This window comes from Bidens hawaiensis, unplaced genomic scaffold (assembly GCF_021521415.1).
Source record: "Bidens hawaiensis isolate Kalapana, Puna unplaced genomic scaffold, B.hawaiensis_p1.1 tig00007413_1, whole genome shotgun sequence".
NCBI lineage: Eukaryota > Viridiplantae > Streptophyta > Magnoliopsida > Asterales > Asteraceae > Bidens > Bidens hawaiensis.
This window is the reverse complement of record NW_027491517.1, coordinates 164,950-187,879: the sequence shown is the minus strand read 5'-3', so window position 1 is coordinate 187,879 and position 22,930 is coordinate 164,950. Positions and strand designations below refer to the sequence as shown.

General features: G+C 34.6%; 1 protein-coding gene across 2 annotated transcripts; it reads left to right on the top strand.

Annotated features, from left to right (window-relative positions):
• The first annotated feature begins 8,742 nt into the window (after window positions 1–8,742).
• LOC143635185 (pollen receptor-like kinase 4) lies at window positions 8,743–20,691 on the top strand. 2 transcript variants are annotated; one of them, XM_077103071.1, is made up of 3 exons: window positions 8,743–9,186; window positions 18,538–19,134; window positions 19,969–20,691. In XM_077103071.1, the coding sequence occupies exons 1-3, from the start codon at window positions 8,865–8,867 to the stop codon at window positions 20,637–20,639; spliced, it is 1,590 nt and encodes a 529-aa protein (XP_076959186.1). In that variant the 5' UTR covers window positions 8,743–8,864; the 3' UTR covers window positions 20,640–20,691. The 2 variants fall into 2 exon arrangements, with proteins under 2 accessions (XP_076959186.1, XP_076959185.1); XM_077103070.1 differs by lacking the exon at window positions 8,743–9,186 and adding an exon at window positions 16,860–17,601.
• The last annotated feature ends 2,239 nt before the right edge of the window (window positions 20,692–22,930 follow it).

Sequence of the window (22,930 nt, the reverse complement as noted above, 5' to 3'; positions counted from 1 at the left end):
GGTACCCTTTTCGTAACCATACAACCATACATCATTATTTCCTTCTTTTATTAACTTTATCACATTTATACGCATGAGCATACATATCATATTTACCTTATACTTAACATTACAACCTGACGGTACGTGCAATATCCGAAGATCGTTCACGTACCATCAAGCAATCATTCATACATATCACATATATCACATAGGGCATACACTTATCACTTAGGATAAATGTATTAACAACACATCAAGTATGCACACAGCCCCGAAAACATAACAAGGAATGGGGCTAGAAACTCACCTGAACACGGTTACGTTCTCCGTTGATCGTAATCCCTTTCTTCAGTTGTGCACGGCTGACTGTATAACAAGTATACATATCAATTTAACTATCACTACTTATAATGTATTTCTATCTTTATATGACCCACAACGAACGGGGGTCCGGGGGCAGCGCCCCTGGCAGCGGGGTCTAGGGGCGGCAGCCCCTAGCAGGGTCCAAGGGGCAGAGCCCCTGGCTGGGGTCGAGCTGCCAGGTCAGCTTGGAAAAATTTTATTTCCATTAACTGTCTTAACACATTTTTCATTAGATTTTTAATTTATTTCTAATCGAACTTGACTTTAGGCGAAGTTAACCTTAGGCGAACTTAGCTTTAGGCGAAGTTACCAGCTAGGCGAACTTAGCTTTACAGCGAAGTTGCCATCAGGCGAACTTGGCTTCAGGCGAAGTTGTCATCAGGCGAACTTGGCCTCAGGCGAAGTTATCATCAGGCGAACTTGGCCTCAGGCGAAGTTATCATCAGGCGAACTTGGCCTCAGGCGAAGTTACCAGTTAGGCGAACTTAACTTTACAGCGAAGTTGCCATCAGGCGAACTTAGCTTGCAGGCGAAGTTCATCAGGCGAACTTAGCTTGCAGGCGAAGTTCGTTGCTTTGAAGGCGAAGTTGCCCAGATGAAGGGGAAGTTGCCCAGACAGCCGCTGTTTTAGCTTCTGATCGGCATTTCGAGCGATTTTAACACCCTTGATATGGTTCAATATCACCCACTACGCTACCCGGCCATTTTCGGTCGTTTATACACTAAAAAGCTTGGATCTTTAAACTTCAAAGATCAAGAACCATACCTTTTTGGGCTTGTTTGGATCTCGTTTACTTGCTTAATCACAACCAACCGCTCTCTCTTTCTCGGACCTCGCTCTCCCTCTCCTCGGCTGCCGCCGGCGGTTGTAGGTGGTGTGTATGTTATGGAGTGTTTTTAGGAAAATGATGGAAATGAAGGTATTTTGGGGTTTTGGGGGTATTTATATCCCTGAAATCCCATTCTCATTTAACCCATCTCAATTAATCCAAGTCCAAGACCCGCTCCCTACCCGATATTAATTAATTACGGGAAATCACTAAACATAACTTCCTTTATTCATCATTAAAATTTTAGGATGTTACAACTATATTATTTGAATATTATATTTCTTAACAATAAAGAAATACTATTTTAGCTATAACCTTTGCTTAAAAAAATTATGTTATTCTTAATCATAAGGTTCGGCTATAACTCCGACTTTGGTCTAAGCCATTAATAATAATAAAATAATAACTTAGGCAGAACCCCTTACCTCGCACGGGTATTCGGAGTTAGATATTCCTAAGTTTATACGGGCAGCACTTCTACTCTGTGCACATTTTATCGAGACGTTCTTGATTAACTCTTCTTGGCACGCAAATCGAGACAACGTTCGAGTGTCGCCGGGTCGTGCGCGTACTTCGAGATGAAAATGTCGGGTTTCTTGAGTGGCAAGCACTTCGAGGAAAACAACGGGTTTACGGTACAGATTACGAGGTAATGATTGTCGGGTCGGTGTCACGCAAAACGATGTTCGGCACGCAAACCGAGGTAGAGAAAGTGAGATTCTGGAGAGAGAGTGTGGGAGGTGTGTGGGAAATGAGCTTGTGGCCTCCCTTTTTATAGCTGAAATTTTGTCCCATCGCGGTACGCGATGAGATCCTTTCTCATGGTCATCAAAGCGCTACATTGCGCCCAACGCCCTTTGCCGTCGCCTTCGCCATCGCCATCGCCATCGTCCTCGTCCTCGTCCTCGTCCTCGCCCGAGCCCGTGCGCGTCGGGTGCTACGCACCCTCCGCTAGGACCACTTGGTGCATGATATTCATAAAAGAATATTACTATGGAAAATCTCTTCTTTATAAAGAGCTTCCATTTCTTTACCACTTTCCATGTGGGATGGATTCCATCTTCCTTATTTATACTTTGGTGGAATGCTTCCACTTTTACATCTTCCAATGTGGGATGGAATTTCTTTCATGTAAGTAAACTTAACTTAGTAAATATTTTTATTTCCTTATTTTTGTTATATTTCCTTATTTAATATTTTCTCATAACTTGTCTTGATATTATTTTTGATCCCTCAACTTTCCTAAGTTGTCAAATTTGGATCAAAATTTTGGGGATGTTACATTGCTCTTGGGCAAGGGTCGAGGAGGTCGGAAGTTATGTTTCACTTCTTCGGTGGCAAGGATCTCCTGAGGGGTTTTGATTAAGGCTGTGAAGTTCACAGTCTTCTCCCTGCTTGGAGGGTTCCGGCCTTCGGGCCTTCGTTGATCAGAGCTCCTGGGGTATTTGTCATAGGGATTGTAATTCCCTTTCTTTCGGTTGGGCTGTTGCCTCGCCAACTAGGAGCTCTTTTTCTTTGCTCTTTGAAATCGACGGCCTCCTCGCCTCGGATATTAGCTTCAGCTCGCTCGAGAGCTTCTTTAAGGGTTTTAGGTAGACACTTGTTAAAGTCCCTGGTGAGGTATTTGGAGGTGATGGCGTTCATGAAGCCTGCCACCCTCATTTGTTCATCAGCCCCCACATATTGTAACCCTTCTTTCTTGTACCTTTCGATGTGTCTCGAAGGCTCTCATCATCTTTTTGCTTTATCTGAAAAATGACCGTGGCATCCTTGACGTACCTTCTTTGTTGCGAAAAGTTAGCCAAGAATCCCTTGCTCAGGTCATCGAAGCTTCGAACGCTTCGAGCAGGAAGGTCATTGAACCATATCCTGGCTGATCCGACTAGTGTTTGCATGAACATCAAACAACATTCAGCGTGGGACCATTTTTCGATTCTGGCCGCCCCAGTGAAGATCTGGAGGTGGTCTTCGGGATCTTCAGTCCCATCATATGTTCTTATATGGGGTGACATCTTGATTTTTGTTTGAAAGTCATAATCGGCGATTTGATGAGAGAAACAAGATAGGTTACCGGGCTTGTAAGGTTTTGCCAAATTTTCATCTAACCTTACAGCAGGATTATGACTTGTTGTTCCTTGGTGAGTACCCAGTGCTTGGTTGATGAGCTGGGTCCAAGGGAAGTGTGCCATCATTTGAGCCATCATCTGAGGCATCAGGTTAAATCCTTGAAGGCTTTCAGGGGTTGCTGCTGTTTGACTTGTTCCTATGGGAGCGATCATTGCAGCACTTCGAGCCAAGGGCAAGACTGACATGGCCTGCTCCCATGTAGTGGCTGTAGGAGCAATACTTGAAGCTGGTGACTGCCATATTTGGTCGAGAGTGGTCTCGTGACCAAGGGGTTGTGAAGTGAACAAAGGGAAAGCCGTTGGGCTTGGTCTCCCATAGGTGTAGGGAGATGGGTTAAAGGGTTGACAGGTTACACTTGGACCAGCTTCAAAAAGAGAAGCAGCCGGTCGTGAGCTGGCTAGAGGGGAAGGTGGACGTCCAAGCGACAATGAGGGCTCTGATTTGTCATAATCTAGCCTTATCCTTATCCCCTTTTCTCTTTCTTGGCTCACGTGTTGGTTAAGAAGTTGCCTTAGTTGCAAAAAATTCCGTGATACCCCTTCCAGCGTCAAGTCGACGCGTTCCGGGGTGTTCGTGACTCCTGTATGGGGAGAAGGAACTCCGGATCGTGAAGGGGTTGGAGTTCGGAAAGGTGAAAACTCAAGGAACAAGGGTTCCATTCGAGTTCCTCCCGGAGTGGAAAAAATCGAGGTTGTCGCCGGAGTTTCTTGGCCGGCACTTGGTGTCGGTGTTCTTGACACTTGGTTGACTTCACCGGGAGATCCACCTTCTGACATGGTGATGGAGCTACACTACTGGTCTTTATGATAAAGTAAGCGGCGTAGCCCCACGGTGGGCGCCAACTTGTTGCTACAACAAAGATAAGACCAATGATAGTGAATAGACTGGTTAGGCTAACAGGCTTCAAGGGTTCAAGTTAGCCTAACTCAGGCCGTGGTGTCCCTCTACGTTTGCAAAACGTACAAAGGAGGTTCACTAGTTTGTTGTTAGTTGTTATAGTTCACCGAAGGTCCAAGACCGAGATGTTTGGGATCGATTCTTGGATGATGTTCTTGGTGAAGCTATGAAGTTATTGAAGTAAGAAAGAAATAAACAAAGAGCATATTTCTCAAGGAAGAAGAGAAGATAAGGGAGAGTATGTTATCTGCCCAGATCTTGTTGTCCTCTTGTTTGTGGCTAAGTCTCTCTTATATAGGAGAAGAGACTTAAGCCTTTCGTCCAGTTGTAACTAAACTAGTTCCCCTCCAGTTTGCCTAGAGAGTTGACCTTTGTGGTCGGGAAGGTTTGGACCGCTGGTCCATAATTAAAATAATAATACTTTGTCTGAGCATGTCCTTTGTTCAGAGTGGACAAGGATGTGAACAGTGATTTGACATCGTACTGTAGCACGTGGGTACTTGTTTACATAAGTTTGGGCGGGAAGTGAAGCTTTTAACCTTTTAACCCTTTTAGCGTTAATGTGTTCCAGCCATTTTATTATTTACTTGAGCTACCCCCGTCATCAATTGTATCAAACAAAAACACATACAACACTAGGTCAACAACACATTGATTACCAACACTAGGTCAACAACACATTGATTACCTGTAAAAACCAACTTTCTTGTTATTTAAGGTACAAATACCCTAGAAACTAAAATCCCATATGGGCGATGAGGACAACCAACACAAACATCAATTGACAAATTCAAACAAGGAAACACTAATATATTACATGCTCATTTTGAACACCGAAAATATGTATATAGTGACACTAGGTTATAAACCCGTGTAACACACGGGTTTAACAATTTAAATCTCCTTCATTATCTTATTATATGATTATGGTTTTTCAAGTTGCAATAATTGTGTATAAAAAACACATCAAAACTCAAGAAAAGTTACAAGAGTTGAAAATTTTTAAAAAAAAGTGCTTATAAGCAAAGGCAGATCCAAGGTAGAACGACAATGGGCCGGTGCCCACCGTCCGGCTGCCGGAGTGTCGCGTCTACAAGTACGTGTTAGTATATTATGACTTAACAAACAGCTCGTGCCCACCATCGGCTGCCAGCCCGTGCCCACCGTCGGTTATCGTCATTGGTAGGTTTACAGGGACCGGTGGTCTTGACCAGCGACGGTCCGGCGACGCCGACGTGAAAATGAAAGAGAGAACGAGGAAGATAGAGTAGTATATTAGTTTTTGCCTTTTTAGAGTTGTGTTTCCAAACTCTATTTAATTAAAAGGCTCATATATTCTTTTATTATACACCTTTAAAACCTACTACTCGTTATACCTTTTGTCTATCAAGGTTGATGAGATAGTATATTATTTTATTACTGAGTTACTGTCTATCAAGGTTGAGGAGCTAATAATTTTACATTTTGTCATTTTTATTTATTTTTTTGTTTTATATTTAATTGTGTTTGGGTATGTACATTTTTTAAAATATTTTACTATACAATTTTGTAAGAATTTTATTATTTGGTTAGAATACAATTTTGCAAAGAAATATATTATATTATTATGTAAAAAAGTCTTTTTGAAAAGATAATTTGTGACCCCGATTATTATCAACTATTGCTAGTAAGTTCATGAAGCTTATATAAACAAAAAATATATTGTGACCCTCCAATTATTTTTTTATTTTACTCTTTCATATACCTTGAAATTTCATTCCACTATGGGCCTTGAAAAACGGTGGGTCGGCCCTATTCTATTTGACCCCACCTATTTTTACCCGATTTATTTTGTGCCCCCCGTAGCGAAAATTCCTGGATCCGCCTATGCTTCTAAGTATATTGTTGTGTTAGTTTCAACATATATTGCTATTGAACTAACACTTGCAAGAGTTTCTATCGATAAAAAAATTACCAAGTGATTCAAATTGAGGGCTTAATGATATTAAATTATTAACTATCCATAATCAACGAAAAATAAACTTGTGTGGCTTAATTCATGTCTTTTTTTCTAATTTATGCCTTAGGTTATAAATTAGAAGCAAGAGAAACTACATATTAGGTAATATCGACAAAGAAAGTGATAACACTGATAAAGTTATAGGCATTTTATTACATTTTTTTTCGATTTCAAACATGTCATCTTATTAAACTTATAATTTTAGATGATCTTGATACATTTTACTTAACTACATCAATATACAAGAAACTAAACAATTATAGTGAGTTTTATATTTGTGTGTAAATGTAAAAAAAGTGTAAGGAAAACATGTTCGGAACCAAAAGTAATATTTTTCTTTAAAAAAACCAGTTTTGGCCCTAACTTGTACTGACCAAACCGGTTCTTATGCATTACGCCGATTGACACGACCCATCCTTTTTGCCAGCTATAAGAGAACACAAGTAGCGAATTAGACTCATTTACTTAAATGGTCGAATACAAGTTGAACTTGGCCGAAATGTTCCAAGTCACACTAAAAGTGGGTCTGTTTTAAGTGAAACTTGTTATGACCCATTACGTAAATAAGAGTAAAAAAAATTGTTGCAAAGATTTTATTCATAACAAATGAGTATCTCAATGAAAACCAAACCATCATTCCTCACATATATCAAACAATTTTGAGATTCTTGTATAGAAGATAGAACACAAACAAATCATAATAATAAACAAAACAACTTAAAAGAAACAGATTAGTATTTCGAACATCCTACTCATGATCCTACTCCTTGCAATGATTTTGTATAAAATCAATTTGCAACACCCATAAACAACCATTTTCCTGTTATTTATAATAGTCAATATACTTTATAATATTAACTTGTAAGATTTAAAAAAAGAAAAGAAATTAGTGGTGTGCCTATAAAAAACAATGTCATCACCATCAGGGAACTCTACCGAAAAAGTTATGAATTTTGCTTCATGAATATATATGGATATCATCAAGGAAACAAGATTCACTATGACATCATTGTATTTTAGGGATCAAAACAACTCATTTTCTATATCAGCTTGGCCCTTTACTCTAGTTGATGCAAGTTTGTGATAATGAATAAGCACAATGAATTTCATTACCAGTTAACATGTGATAAAAAAATGCACATAATTATTAGATATGAAAGAAAAGTACGGGTATGCATCATCATCAATCTACTATTTTCATTGACAACTAAATTATGTCATTTTAGCAAAAGTTATCCATCCATATAAAAAAGTTTATTATATAGAATTAATAGTAAAAAATAATCATATGAGATGAACCATTTTCGTATCGCTTAGAGTAAAGATGAATATCAATCACTAATAAACTAAAAACATACAACACAAATTTACACGTGTGAAAATGAGTTTCAAAAGTTCTACACACACATTCTTTTAATTATAATTTTTTACTTTATTTACTACTATAAAATTATAGATAAATCATTAATATGAAAATTTTAAAATATTTAATAATTATTTTAATTAGATAGTTATGACTTTTAAAGTTGAATCATAATTATCTCACTTAACAAAAAATGAGACAATTATATGTCATGTGTTATAAAAGTGGTTTTTGTTTATTGTAATATTAGACGATAGACTTTGAACATGAACCACTTTATGGAGTAAACACTGAACAACGACTAAAAGGAAGGCGGAACTCACGTAACAACTGAATTTTGTTTTTATTTTTCTTACCCAACATTTCATCTAAAGTGTAAGTTGATTTAAAATAACTTGTGCTGGTTAACTTTCTAAGATATTATGAATACAAAACATTTATTGATATTCTAGTCTAAGTTGTATTAAAAAATTAAGGATTTTACTGGAGTGGTTAGCGAACTTACTAAGTTTGATAACAAGGGAAGCGAACTCGATCCAAGAAGAATTTTGTTTTTATTTTTCTTACTTGATACCGATGTTTGTCAATTTTCTTAAAAATCTAAAAACACAGTTCCGTTTAAAAATATGTCGATGTCCAGATCTAACTCATATTAAAACGAGTTGTATATATAGAAAAAATAGAATATATATCAAATAATTGAAACATATGTCATGTATCTTAGCCGGCCTTAAGAAGACAACTTTTATTAATTTGTCACAATCATCTAACCATTGGTATTAATTTTCACCAAGTTATACAACCTTATATCCCCTTAAAACGTTCACTAATTAATTCAACTCTTACCATTCGTCCCTATTTGTTTCCTCGACATCAGAATCTAAGTTGTATATATCGCCCAACAAAACCACCTTAAAAACATCCTATTTTGATGCTACCATCGATCTTCACAACCCAACATGTCTTGTTTCCGACCACCATATTGGTTTCCACTCCTAATAATATTACACATAATATTACTAACAACTTCACCGGTTTCATCCGACCAACAAGACCCCCAAAGGCTATTAAAGTTCAAAGACTCGCTCACAAACATCGCGGCTCTAAGCGATTGGGACCCTAACGTTGCACCATGTGCGGGTGGATCACCGAAATGGAACGGAATGATATGTAGTCCAGACGGGAGTGTGTTCGGGTTACGCCTCGAGAACATGGGTTTAAGTGGGAATATAGACATGGACACATTGGCTAGGTGACTAGTATCCGATCGTTAAGTTTCATAAACAATAGTTTGGAGGGTTCGATGCCTAACTTTCAGAGGATCGAGTCATTGCGCGCCATTTTCCTCTCGTATAACAAGTTTTCTGGGGAAATAGATGGTGATGCGTTTAATGGGATGAGTTCACTAAGGAAAGTTGAACTAGCGAATAATAATTTCGATGGTAAAATTCCTAAATCTCTTACGCGGTTTCCGATTCTTGTGGATTTGCAGCTTCATGACAATCAGTTTGAAGGAGAAATATCGGATTTTGAACAGAAAGATTTGACAGTGAACTTTGCAAACAATAAACTTAATGGATCGATACCTATAGGGCTTAGAAACCAGGATCCAAGCTCATTTGCAGGTATAACCCTAAACATGCATGCATGTTAACGTGCTAAACGTGAGAATCAAGTAGAGTAATTATATATACAAGTATAATTACTCTACGTACTTGATTCTCACGTTTAGCACGTTAATTTCATTTGTATGTTAACCTTCCGCTATATATATATATATATATATATATGATGAGTGTCATTACAGAACTGTTAAATTATTTAAGAACTTGAAGGAATCATTGAAACCTAATGTTTTTTATAAAAAAATTTGTATGTTAATTATATATATATATATATATTCAGTTTATCATTAATTTAATTAAAAACTCAAGTATTACATGGTTGTTTATTAACAATGAAAATTGTCATTTGGGCCATGCAGGAAACAACTTATGTGGTGAACCTTTAAAGCCATGCAAGAAGAAACTAAATAGAAAAATCATATATCCTTCAAGTGTACGTGGCATTGGAATTGGAAGTTAATTAGCTAGTCATGTTAGATTGGTTTTTTTTGTTCAAAAATGATGATTTTTTTAATGTAAAAGTGCACAAGTGTTCGCGACTCGATCTTTTAGTGGGTTTAATCAATCCCTTGAAGAATGCGGATACGTGGTACCTCCATCAATAATTATATACCTTCGGGCATTTGTTTGTTTATTATAATATTAGTTTTAAAGCCCGTGTACTACACGGGTAAATAATAAAATGATTCTAACCGTCAAAAAAAATATCACTAAGTTATAGAAATATATAGATAAAAACTAAATAAATATAAACCGCATTTAATTAACTTTTACACGGTTTTCAAATGTTGGTGAGACATCATTTCAAAATCTACTACATCTTTTACAAACAATAGATTCAACGTATAAGCCAAGCTAATCTAACTTCCATGAATATTTCTAGCAAATCAATTGCCCTTTTGTTCTTACTTTTTCCGTCTTACCACTTTCACACCCCCCCCCCCCCTTCATGAAAACTTATTTAAATCTTTTGCTTTTGAGTCTCCGGTATTTGATTTTCGTATTCAGCATTGCATATTATATCCATTGAGATACATAACAAATAGTAATTATGAATGAGTCGATTTGAGTAATTTTAGTTTAGCTAATTATGAATGAGTCAATTTGAGTAATTTTAGCTGCTAAACGAATCAATTAAAAAGGTTTAGCTAAGAATGAGTGCAGATCAAACATGTCAAAACATTTGAAATTAGTCAACTATAAATATACTCTTTCAAGCTTGGTCTAGTGGCAAAGAAATATACATTACAACTAAATGATTGTGGGTCTAGTCTCACTTGAGACGGAGGTCATGAATAGGTGGGAAAAAAATCACTTAGATAAATGAAGTGAATAGTTGGAAAAATAAATTGTTGTACAAAAACTAAAAAAAAAAAGTAACAATGGCTATTTTGGTACTTTTCTCAATATAAAAAGATATGTAGTATCATTAACAGATTGCTTAAACTATTAATTACCTCTACTTGTTTTTGAACATATATAGTTGATTATTTCATCAAGCATTCTAGCTTCCCTTTATCTTGTTGCAGCTTGGTACCAGATCCTGTAGGTATTTCATTCTCGCTGATTTTCTCTCACACCTGTTGTCAATATCATCATCATCTTCTTCTTTTTTTGGCTAGAAAATGATAATAATAATAATATAATTGTTATTCTGGTCATAGTTCACTGTATGTTCTAGTTTATTAGTTCATGCATTTTAATTTGCAATTGAGCAATCACAACTCCTTTGAAGGAGTGTGGTACTGCTAACCTCAGTTTTGATCAACTCATAAATCCATAATTAGAGTCTAAAAACCTAAAGTTTAAGCATATTCACTATTCATGCTAATCACGAAGCCAAAATTAGTTCCTAAAAACCTTAGGTTTCAGCAAATAAACTATTATCACATTAAATTAGGATACAGTTGAATTACAATTAATACCTTCAGGCCAAAACCCGCCGCCCATATGCACAACCTATTATCAAAGATTCAAAGTTATCGTCGTTATGTTGAGCCTAGTAGTTTGTAATTGCATAATCATATAACAAAAACATTTTCAAATACGGTTTGACATTTATAACCTTGAACCCACCTATGTCTCTTTGATCAATCCTGACCACAAAAGTCGACTCTGACCAAATGTAAAATTCGAGTACCCTAGAAATTCAAATTTAAAATTGACAAAAGCCAAAATTATCTAAAAAAAGTCAACCTTAACTGTATGGTTTATTTTGCACATCCCTGACATTTTGCCCTTAAAAATTCCATTCTAATCCATCCTGCTATCTTGATATTCACAAGTTATATTGCTTTTCATAACGTTCTTTCTTTCTTCCCATCCTTTAGACCCTCTGATTCCAACTGTAGATATAATAATTCCATTAATACATATCTACTTTGATTTTTGTTTCAATCACACCTCCCCTTAATCAAAGTCCCCCCCCCCCCGAACGAAAGTGATATAGATAGCCGCTTCACAACAAAAAGCATGATGATATATACATAATTTAATAAAGAACCTCAAGCATTCACCATCAAAACCAGCAAGTATCGTAGTGTTTCCATCTTAGTTAAACCAACACATATATAAATAAAATTTCTAAAAATTGCTTCAGATGTATGAGATTTTTTATAGACTTAAAACAATTACCTTCAATCTAGCCATGTCTAGGATTTCATCATCACTTTCAAAAGGAAAACAAAGTTTTCTAAAAAATAGACGTGTTGAATTAACAAACAATTTTATAAGTTCAATTTGAATCAAGTTATTTCCCAACTCACGCTATCACCCGTTCTTCAAATTCAGATTCAAGAAGTTCCAGACACCTTCATAATACAACAAAAACAAACTTAAAAGGGTGAATGAAGCTAGAGATGAACTAAATGCACACATTTAAAGATATGAATATATATTGTAAGTTTCCAGCCCACATTTTATTAGATATGATTACTTAGATATGATTACCTGATGTGGACTATTCATGCATTCAATATCAACATCAATCAATAGTCAAGGATATCCCTGATTAATATAGTCATGCACTATATTAGTTACCGTGATTGAAGAACAATTGAGATGAGGAAGGATTGAGATCAAGAAATATTTCACAAAAAAATATTGATCAAGGAGGATTTGTAAGCAATTAGGGTTTGAGATTAAAAATATAGGATGTGATCGGTGAATGTCGGCAGGTATTATTTTAAAACAAAACAGTTTGTTCGATCCGGCCCAAAGTCTTTCTAGTTGGACAGCATTGGGTTTTGAGCGGGAAAAGAAGTCAATAACGTGATATTACAATGACATGTGTCCTCTTAGATTTTCTTTTATTAGTAAAGTAGGATAGGATATGTTGTGAACGAAAAATACCACTTATTACTTCTAGCTAGTGGATAATTGGATTGAACATGTGACATCGTGGGATATTTCTCTTTGTTTATAAAGTTGACCAATGAATTAAACCTATTAGATGGTTGGAGCTTGAGAAGAAATGTTAAAGATGGCCATGAAGATAACTTTGTCTCGAATACTTATTTGTGAAGAAATATTAACAATAATCTATTATTTTCTTTTTAGTGCAACTAAAGTGATCGAAATGTTATATATTTTAGAACGTAAATAAATTTCGGAGCTGAGCGTCACTAAAAAGTGTAGGGCTTTCGGTGACAAGTGTATTCGTCGATAATATGTAGGTAATGGTGAATGTTGTTATTGATAGTCCGCCGGAAACATGATGCAAGGGATTCATCAACATACCACAGACAATGATTACTTCGGATCATGGGCGTGTCACCAGCAAACACCACTACATCATAACATAGTTGTGTTCCATCGGCATTTCACCAACATGTGAAAATTTGTACTCCCTTCGTCCCTCTTTAAGTGTCATGGTTTGAAAAGCACAAAGTTTAAGGTAGACTGAATGATTATTTTTTTTGCTTATCAAATGACAATAATGCCCGTGGAAATTGGGTCCATCAATATTGTTTATTAATGCTAGTTGTGTGTTTAAGGACAAACTTGGAAATTAGATAATAAATTTTGAAAGTGAACATTTGTAATGATAAATATAAAAAAAAGAAATATAGACACTTTTAATGGAACATATGGAATATAATTTTTTCAGTAACATCTTCATTACCAACAATCGAGTTCGCCCACAAACAACATGCATCACTAATATGTAGAAGTCTGAAGTGCCACAAACAAAGGATCAATGACAACATGTCGTAATCGACCTTCATTTGCGACCTTCTTGGAAATACATATGGTCGATTATAATTTTGAGACAATCAACATCAACAAATTAATTTCAAACACGTTTGAACTAATGAAGTATTACTTGACGCATTTGCATTTGAAACCTTGATATATTCCGAACAAACATAAGGTGATATCAAGAAACACTATCATAGTATCATCCATAAGAGATTAATAAGAACAAAGTGAAAATTAGAGTGGAACACGAGGCGACATGGAACAATTTTGATGGATTGGCAACACTAGTGTCTTTCACATTTATTTTCAATTGACAACGATTGAGAAACACCAGGAGTCTAATCTTCACTATCTGTGACCGGTCACCAAGGGACAGTCCATTGCAAATTTAAATTCTTTGGTAAAACCCACTTAAATTTTTATTCGAAATTTTATGAATTAGAATTCTAACAAACTGATTACATATATTCCGATGCAAATAACATTAAGAGTTAAGTGTCATATTAGTACATGTGGTTTGACCAACTACGTAACTTTAGTACCTAATCTTTATTTTGCTCAGTTTCCCAAAACTTGCATTTTTAGTACTTTTTTCTAACCTTTTCTACTTTTTCCGTTAAGTCAGAGATAATTTGATAACTTTGTTATTTTCTTTGTTTTTTTTTCTTTTAAAAGCTTATATCTTGTAAACCCTAAATCCCCAAATCATGACATCAAAATCCAAATCCTAAATCACCAAACCCTTTCTCCATATCATCATAAGGTTTGAATTTTTACGATATTTGAGGATTTAGGATTTGGATTTTGATGTTATGATTTAGGGATTTAGGGTATACAAGATATAAGCTTTTAAAAGAAAAAAAAACAAAGAAAATAACAAAGTTACCGAATTATCCCTGACTTAACGGAAAAAATAGACGGTGTTAAAAAAAAGTACTAAAAATGCAAGTTTTGGGAAACTAAGGTAGCCATTTGCACCAAATAAAGATTAGGTATTAAAGTTGCGCAGTTGGCCAAACTACAAGTACTAAAACGGCACTTACCTCTAACATTAACTAAAACCACCACTCGTCCCTAATTGATGTGCCGTTGATCCTCGATTACCGATGAATCAAAGATCTCATCTATCATGAATGATTATCGCCAAAGATTAAAAATTGTATTACATTGTTAAATGTTAATACATTTAGTGATAACTTTTATCACTGAAAGTTTCTAATAGTGTGTTGGGTGCTTTGGAGATAACGAAAACGTAAATATTTAGAATGTCAAGGTTACATCATTTGTTGAGGAGTTTTCTTTAGAAGTGAAAACCTTTTCCATTTCTTTGTTAGTCGATCAAGTAGCACACTTCTAACGTACTACCACTCTCTTAGTACTCTCCTCTAAGTTAGTCATTTTAGTGTTCTAATGCATAATGGAAGTACAAACATGAAAATTCAATGCCATATTTCAGTTAGATTTAATTTAAATACTAAAATGACGAAAAAAAACTTTAACATCTAAATAAATGAGTGAATAATCCATAGTTGAAAATGTAATCAAATAAAGTGAAAAAAGTTGGGAGTGGATCTTCAAAGTCATGGGTAGGGACTAGGGAGTCGAATGCATCCATAGATCATAAATGGCCATAACTCCATATAATCTGATTTATGCTTGTTTTAAAATGATTATAATGAAATTTGTATCATATGATAGCAACAATATACCATGCAAGTGATCATGTTGATATATGTCTAATTCAAATCTTATTATAAAAAAAATATTGTGTGCGATTTAGTTCTAACCCTATTGTTAATGAGGGCTCTTGATGGACTTGGAAGCTTGGATATGTTGATGGGCTTGGAGCTTAAAGTCATATGTCTGATTTTATTATGAATTAACGTTGAGTTTTAAGAGAACGTTTTCGTCGCATATTAATCTAGTTTTCCTTTATCGTTCTTTTTAGAGAAGAATCTCCCTCGATTTAGGTTTTCACAGTTATAGTTAGATTTTGTTGTTTACTCTATAGTTTTCTAATTGAAGTCTTGTATAGATTGTCACGATGATGATTATGATGATGATGATTTGAATTCTGTATGTTTTATTCAAGTTATTTCTTGTGTGTATTCTTTGATCTTGTTTCAGTTTCTATTCAGGTAAGCATTCTTGATTTGATATAATAAAGTTAAGATTCTAAATGTGTGACAAATGTAAACTCCGGCATATAGTAAATAGATAGTTGGAAAGACAAATATTCCATAGAATATCGCTGATTAATAATTAACTAGCAACAATTTAAACATTGTATCAAACAAAAACACACACAAATGACACAACATGCACTAGGTCAACAAGACATTGATTACCTGCCAAAACTAACTTTCTTGTTTTTTAAGTTACAAATACACTAGAAACTAAAATTGGGCGATGAGGCCAACCAACACAAACATTAATTGACAAATTCAAACAAGAACACCAATATATTTTGAACACCAATAATATGTATATAGTGAAATGATGGAGTATGAACACGAACCAATTAACTAATGCATTCTTTTGTATTGCTAGGTGGTTTCGAAAACAAGCAAGCACCTCTAGGTTGATTTACGAATTAAACTAGCTAGATGTAAAACTAGGGAGTTCGATGGAGTTGGTAATGGAACAAGAAAGCGAACTCGAACCAAGTTAAATTTGGTTTTTACTTTTCATATTTAACATTTCATTTAGCTTATAATTAGTTGGGATATAATCACAATTTTCGTTATTTTTCTAAGATACCTCGAATACGAAGTTTTGCTTAAAAAATTGTCGACATTCCATGATAACTTGTATTAAAACCAAGTTTGAGTGAGCAACGAACTTACCAAGTTAGCTAACTAGGGAAGCAAACTCGATCCAAGTTTAATTTTGTTTTATTTTGCTTACTCCGTATTTCATTTAATTTGTATTTTGATTTATCTTCAATAATAACTCTTGTTTCATAAATCTTCAAACATATCTGAAAACACAGTTTTGTTTTTAAAAAATGCGACATCCCAATAAAATTATACTAAAAACAAGTTGTATTAAAAAAGGTTAATCATATCATAATGTCGGTGGTAAGTTAAACAAAACCGTGCATTTTGAATTTTTTTTTAGAAAATAGCAAGTAAAAGTTATTAAAGAAAAACTGGATTATATCTGATTATATTGTTCTCAAAACACCTGACATAGCAAAAACCGCCTACGTAACCGGATCAGTTGAGTCTATGTAAAACGGTTTTAACAGTTTGTAAAACGTTGTTAGTATAAGGTATAGATCAAATAGTTGAAACATATGGCAAATATCTTAGCCGGCCACAATTAGAAGACAACTTCAATTAATTTGTCACAATCATCCAACCATTGGTAATTTCACCACATTATAAAATGGTCTTTGTCTCTCCTTAAAACGTTCACTAATTAATTCAACTCTTACCATTCGTCCCTATTTGTTTCCTCGACATCAGAATCTAAGTTGATTATATCGCCCACCAAAACTACCTTAAAAACATCCTCTTTTGATCCTACCATCTTCACAACCCAACATGTCTTGTTTCCGTCCACCACACTGGTTTCCACTCCTAATAATATTTCACATAATATTACTAACATGTTCACTTGTTTCATCCGACCAACAAGACCCCCAAAGGCTAATAAAGTTCAAAGAATCGCTCACAAACATCGCGGCTCTAAGCGATTGGGACCCTAACGTTGCACCATGTGCGGGTGGATCACCGAAATGGAACGGAATGATATGTAACCTAGACGGGAGTGTGTTCGGGTTACGCCTCGAGAACATGGGTTTAAGTGGGAATATAGACATGGATACATTGGCTGAGGTGACTAGTATCCGATCGTTGAGTTTTATGAATAATAGTTTCGAGGGTTCGATGCCTAACATTCAGAAAATCGGGCCGTTGCGTTCCATTTTCCTATCGAATAACAAGTTTTCAGGGGAGATAGGCGGTGAGGCGTTTAATGGGATGAGTTCACTAAGGAAAGTTGAACTGGCTAATAATAATTTTGGTGGTAAGATTCCGATATCGCTTACTCGGTTACCGATTCTTGTGGATTTGCAGCTTCAAGACAATCAGTTTGATGGAGAGATACCGGATTTTGAGCAGAAGGATTTGATAGTGAACTTTGCAAATAATAAACTTGATGGGTCAATACCAAAGGGGCTTAGAAATCAGGACCCAAGCTCATTTGAAGGTACATTTCTAAACATGCATGCATGTTGTATTATTTATATTATATTTGCGTATTATACGGGTTGAATTATAAAATAGTTATTGATAAACATTTATGAATTATAAATCAATTTTTTGAAATAAGATACAAATCATACGATTGAAATTATGTAAAAATTTAACTACTAATTTAATATATTTGAAGTAAAATAATCCACATAACTTACTTTATAACTATAAATACGAAGGGGTGAATGGAGAGAAAAAAAAACACATGATTCAACCTATTTTTTTATTAGGTATATGTATAGATAGAAAGATTATTATTCTGATTTATTTGAAACTACCTTTTGTTAAAACATGAACTAGTTTATCTTATGTTATATATTGCTATACAAGAAAACTAGAAATAAAAGGTAGGGCAAAACCAATAGGAAGGTGACCATACTCTTTTAGGTTCCGGTTGGAACCATTTATGCTAACCTTATTTCCAAAAACTAATTAGTTCGCATCACTCATAAGCTGACACATGTCACAAGTAGGCTACATAGGAGACCAAATAGAAGGCTTAGGCTAAGACAATGCCATTTATGCTTAGGCTAGGATTGAGCCATAATCCTCTAACTTGGCACCTCCTTAGCCGATTCAAGCTCCAATCAAGCCACAACCCGGCCACACCAACTAAGCTCGGTTGGTGCCTAATCAGGTTAGTTTGACTTAAAATGCGCCAGATTCTGTATGCTGAAACGGTGCCTTGTTAAACTTCTTTAGGCTGAAAAGAAGCCTATTTTCGGGAGTGTAAGATACTAGATACGAACGAGCCTATTTTTTTAAGTATTTAAGAAATAACTAAATATTTTTAAATAAGCTCAATCCTGTTCAAAGTGCTTATTTTTATATTTAATAAGTTGTTATAATGTATAATTTAACAAGGGAAATTGTCATTTGGGCCATGCAGGAAACAACTTATGTGGTAAACCTCTAAACTCCTGCAAGAAGAAACTAAACAAAAAAATGATTTTCATCATTGCTGGTGCGTCCATTTTTGCAGTCTTAGTTGCCATTATCATGACATTATTCATCATTCGATCCAGAAGGAGGCGAAAAATCGATTACAAAAACTGTCAAGTAACAAAGACCAACATAAACAATGCTTACAAGCATAATGCTAACAATAAGGTAATTCAGATGCACACCAAAGTACAAGAACAAACTTACAAAAGATCTGACAATGGTGGGAAACTACACTTTGTAAGGACTGATAGGGAACGGTTCGAGTTGGAAGAGCTTCTACGAGCCTCGGCTGATGTGTTGGGAAGCGGGAGTTTTGGGTCATCGTATAAGGCGATGCTTGCAGGTCGTGCCCCGATGGTGGTCAAGAGGTTTAAGGAGATGGGTAATGTGGGAAAAGAAGACTTTTATGGGCATATGAGAATGTTAGGAAACTTGGCACACCCTAATTTACTACCTCTTGTGGCTTTTTACTACAAGAAAGAGGAGAAACTGCTGGTCACTGATTTTGCTGCTAATGGTAGCTTGGCTAGCCATCTTCATGGTAAGTTGTTTCATATTAAGAAGCTGTTTCTACTCAGTAAATCCCATCAATAGCAAAACTATGTTAGGGTCTGAGAAGGGTAAGATGTAGACAGCCTTATCTCTACCTCGTAGAAATAGAGAGATTGCTTCCAGTAAGACCCCTGGCTCGATAGTAGTTTTGCATCAAGCCTTGGACATAAGGCACATAACACTCAATCATTGGGTCTTTAAATGACACAAAATATCAACTGGTTCAGAAAGATGAAATTAACTATTTTTTTTTTTAAATATATCAATGGATTCAACTAAACACCATATGTTAATTTAGCTCCACCAACTAATTGTAGTGTTTTAATTGGGCGTGCTCATGGATTGGTGGGTTGAATTGACATATATTTGAAAATGGTGTCAAACATATGAATCCAAACACAATATGAATATTGATGGGTAATGGGTTGGCTTGAACACAACCCCTTTTGGTTTGAACATAAACCTTTTTCCCTATTTTTTTTTTCATCTTGAGACTGTAAATATGAACTCACTAACATAAGAAAATAACAAATGTGTATAAAATGGTTACCTTTAAATTATTAAAGTTGATACCAGCTTCTTATTATGTTTAATTTATAATACCAATCCACTTTAAGTTGTGACACTAAAACACATTTTAAAATATAATAAAGAAAAACAAATCAACCCAAACCCAACTCATTTAGCTAAACATGTCCAAGGCCTGAAACAGAACCACACTCGTTTAGCCTAAACTGACAAATCTTTTTCATTTTCGTGTTAGATACATGCAATGTAATAAATTCACACCCTCTTTAAATTATCTTGCTTGCTTTGCATATAGTAAAACGAAGACTGGACGAGCCAGGATTGGATTGGCCAACACGGTTGAAGATAATCAAGGGCGTAGCACGCGGGCTAGATTATCTTTACCAAGAGCTTCCCCGTCTATCCTTACCTCACGGTCACTTAAAGTCATCAAACGTGCTTCTTGATGACGAATTCAACCCCCTTCTATCCGACTACGCTCTAGTCCCGGTTATCAACAAGGACCACGCACAACACCTCATGGTGGCCTACAAGTCACCCGAGTTCACACAACATGGGCACACAACGAAAAAGACCGACGTTTGGTGCCTTGGGATATTAATACTAGAGATGTTAACCGGGAAGTTCCCGGCTAACTATCTAGAGCAAGGTAAGGGTGGGAAACCGGACTTGGGGACATGGGTTAACTCGGTGGTTAGGGAAGAGTGGACCGGTGAGGTGTTTGATAAGGAAATGAAAGGGACCAAGAACCGCGAGGGGGAGATGTTGAAACTGTTGAAGATTGGGATGAGTTGTTGCGAATGGGATGTCGCGAGGCGATGTGATATACGAGACACGGTTGAGAAGATTGAAGGGTTAAAAGACAGGGATGATGATGAAGAGTTTTCATCTTATGCTAGTGAAGGTGATGCATACTCTTCAAGAGCAATGGAGGATGATAATTTCTCTTTCTCGGTTACTAGTTAAGTTGATGTGTTACTGTTTTTGTCCAATGTCTAGATAACCGATTTATTACTTTATTCAGTTGTATATTTTGTTTTGTTCATAATAATGTGGAGATGATAATGTTTTGTTTTAAAAGTTTACTCAAAAGTCAAAATAATTGAACTTTTAAGAGGAAGTTGGGTTCCTTCATGAATTTAATATCGTGTATCAGTTTTTACTCGTGCGTCTAGATTTTTTATGTTAAAACAAATATAATTCATAATAGCTAAATTTAAATGATAAATGTAATACTTTACTACAAAAAATTTCAACAACTAAAGTAAAATTACCATAATATATATCTCTCTGTTATAAATGTATTAATATTATGGTTATCAATACCTAATATATATTAGCTTTCTTTTTAAGTTTTCCTATCCTATATATATATATCTCATTGTACCTCCTTGTATTATACACATAAATAATGAAATCTTTTTTTTTCTCCCTACATCTCCTTCTTCTATGTTTTAGCTATTAGGCTTGTTTCACAACACGTTATCAGCGCGAAGCTGACAATCATTGTTTCATCAGAGTATGTTCGACGTATCCTACAATGGTTGGTTGCTGCTCTAATGGTGTTAGTTATCTTCAGCCCGTTCGATTGATTTTAAAGGTACGTGATTGCAACTTATAATTTCTTTCTGTTTGCCAGCGAATTAAATATTTTTATTGGTATTAATTGCTGGATGATAGTTCAATTATATTCTAAATTTTAATGGTGCCTTGCAATTGTTTAGGATGTGGTAAATTCTTTTTGTCCATGCTCCTCCTAAAAAGAAAATCACTAAATAGATTGGTTTACTAGAATTTTAAAACGGATTAAGTTTTCTATTGTGTGTTTTGTTTTCAATAAATTTTTCAACCATAAGAAAGAATTCAAGAGATTGCGTGAAATAACCCTATGTTATTCAGTCCCATTGATAGCTTAAAGGGTATACCGTAACTAATAACCGGATATTAAGATTATGATTGTTTTGAATCATTCTCTCTTTTATTTTCTATATCTGTTACAAATAATAAATAATGATTTATTAAATTGTTATCACTTTCGATTATTAAGTTGTCATGTTTACGTGATATATATTATTCTAATGTTTATTGAAGTATAAAATATTGGGATTTTTGAATTTAAAGAATGTCTAAGGAAATCAACAAGTTATACATATTATACATATTACTCTATTTGGTCCTTTGAATATGGTTTCATTAAAAAGTTTTATCATCTGATTCGTGTATATGCAAAGTTGTAAATCCTTGAGGCCTTGATGATAAACGAGATTTTTTAATCAATGGATTTTGTTTTTTTGATTTACATGCTAAAACAAAAACTTAAAATTTTTCAAGATTCTTACTTTCTGTTTATTGAGTAATTGTTTCCTTTTATGATCATAACTTTGTTATAATTTATTTTATTGTTATCAGTTGTTCATTAAAAGAAAAATAGTTTATTGTCCATCGATAACAAGCGAACTATTAATGAATCTTATAAATTATAATGCTAACAGAAGTTCTTTTGAAAACAAAAAACATACACCTAAAAAGTAGTATGACGTAGGATTGTTTATCGAAGGAAAGAAAATCAATTATCATATATAGTTTTATATTAGTAAACGGTGACAATAAACTAGAAATTGTAGTTCATAATTTCATATTTATTAAAGCGATATCATTATTATGGAAATAAATAAAAGTTGATATCATTATTAAACGTCTCTTTAATATTTGTAAAGTTTTATAAAAGTTATTATCATTATTTTGGAAATAAATAAAAGGAAGTTTTTGTGTATACCTAATTCTTGGTATAATTTTATGCTTTGGTATATATATGATTTTCCACTATTACTATGGAACAACATTATGAAAAAAAAAATCCAGATTCGTCTATTATTATTCTTTCTCTAGTTAAAGATTATAAGCATTATTACAGTGTGATGTTCCAAATTAAATGTTTCATTTATGATTTCATTAAAACGCGTGAGTATATATTGTTCAGTAAATTCTTCAATTATTTTTAGTTAATTTAGAACTTGATGCGCAAACATTAAATATATTTGCAAATGTTATATCAATAGTTATATTGTTTGATATACACCAACCTAAATTTTTCAAGGTTCTCAGTTTTGCAAATCCACGTGATACTATTTAATATTCACGTCAATATAATTGTGTTATGTTCAATTTGAACCTTTTGAATAGTAATTATAAAGTCATACAAAAGAAGAAAAGTACAATAATTCATTAGCTCACTACTGAAACTATATATGTATTTT

Bases quoted from the DNA above. Each gene is read 5' to 3' on its own strand.
- LOC143635185 (XM_077103070.1), top strand. From the start codon at position 16,935: ATGTCTTGTTTCCGTCCACCACACTGGTTTCCACTCCTAATAATATTT. The intron at 17,602-18,537 runs GTACATTTCTAA...TGGGCCATGCAG, and splicing joins GGACCCAAGCTCATTTGAAG to GAAACAACTTATGTGGTAAA. The intron at 19,135-19,968 runs GTAAGTTGTTTC...CTTTGCATATAG, and splicing joins CTTGGCTAGCCATCTTCATG to TAAAACGAAGACTGGACGAG.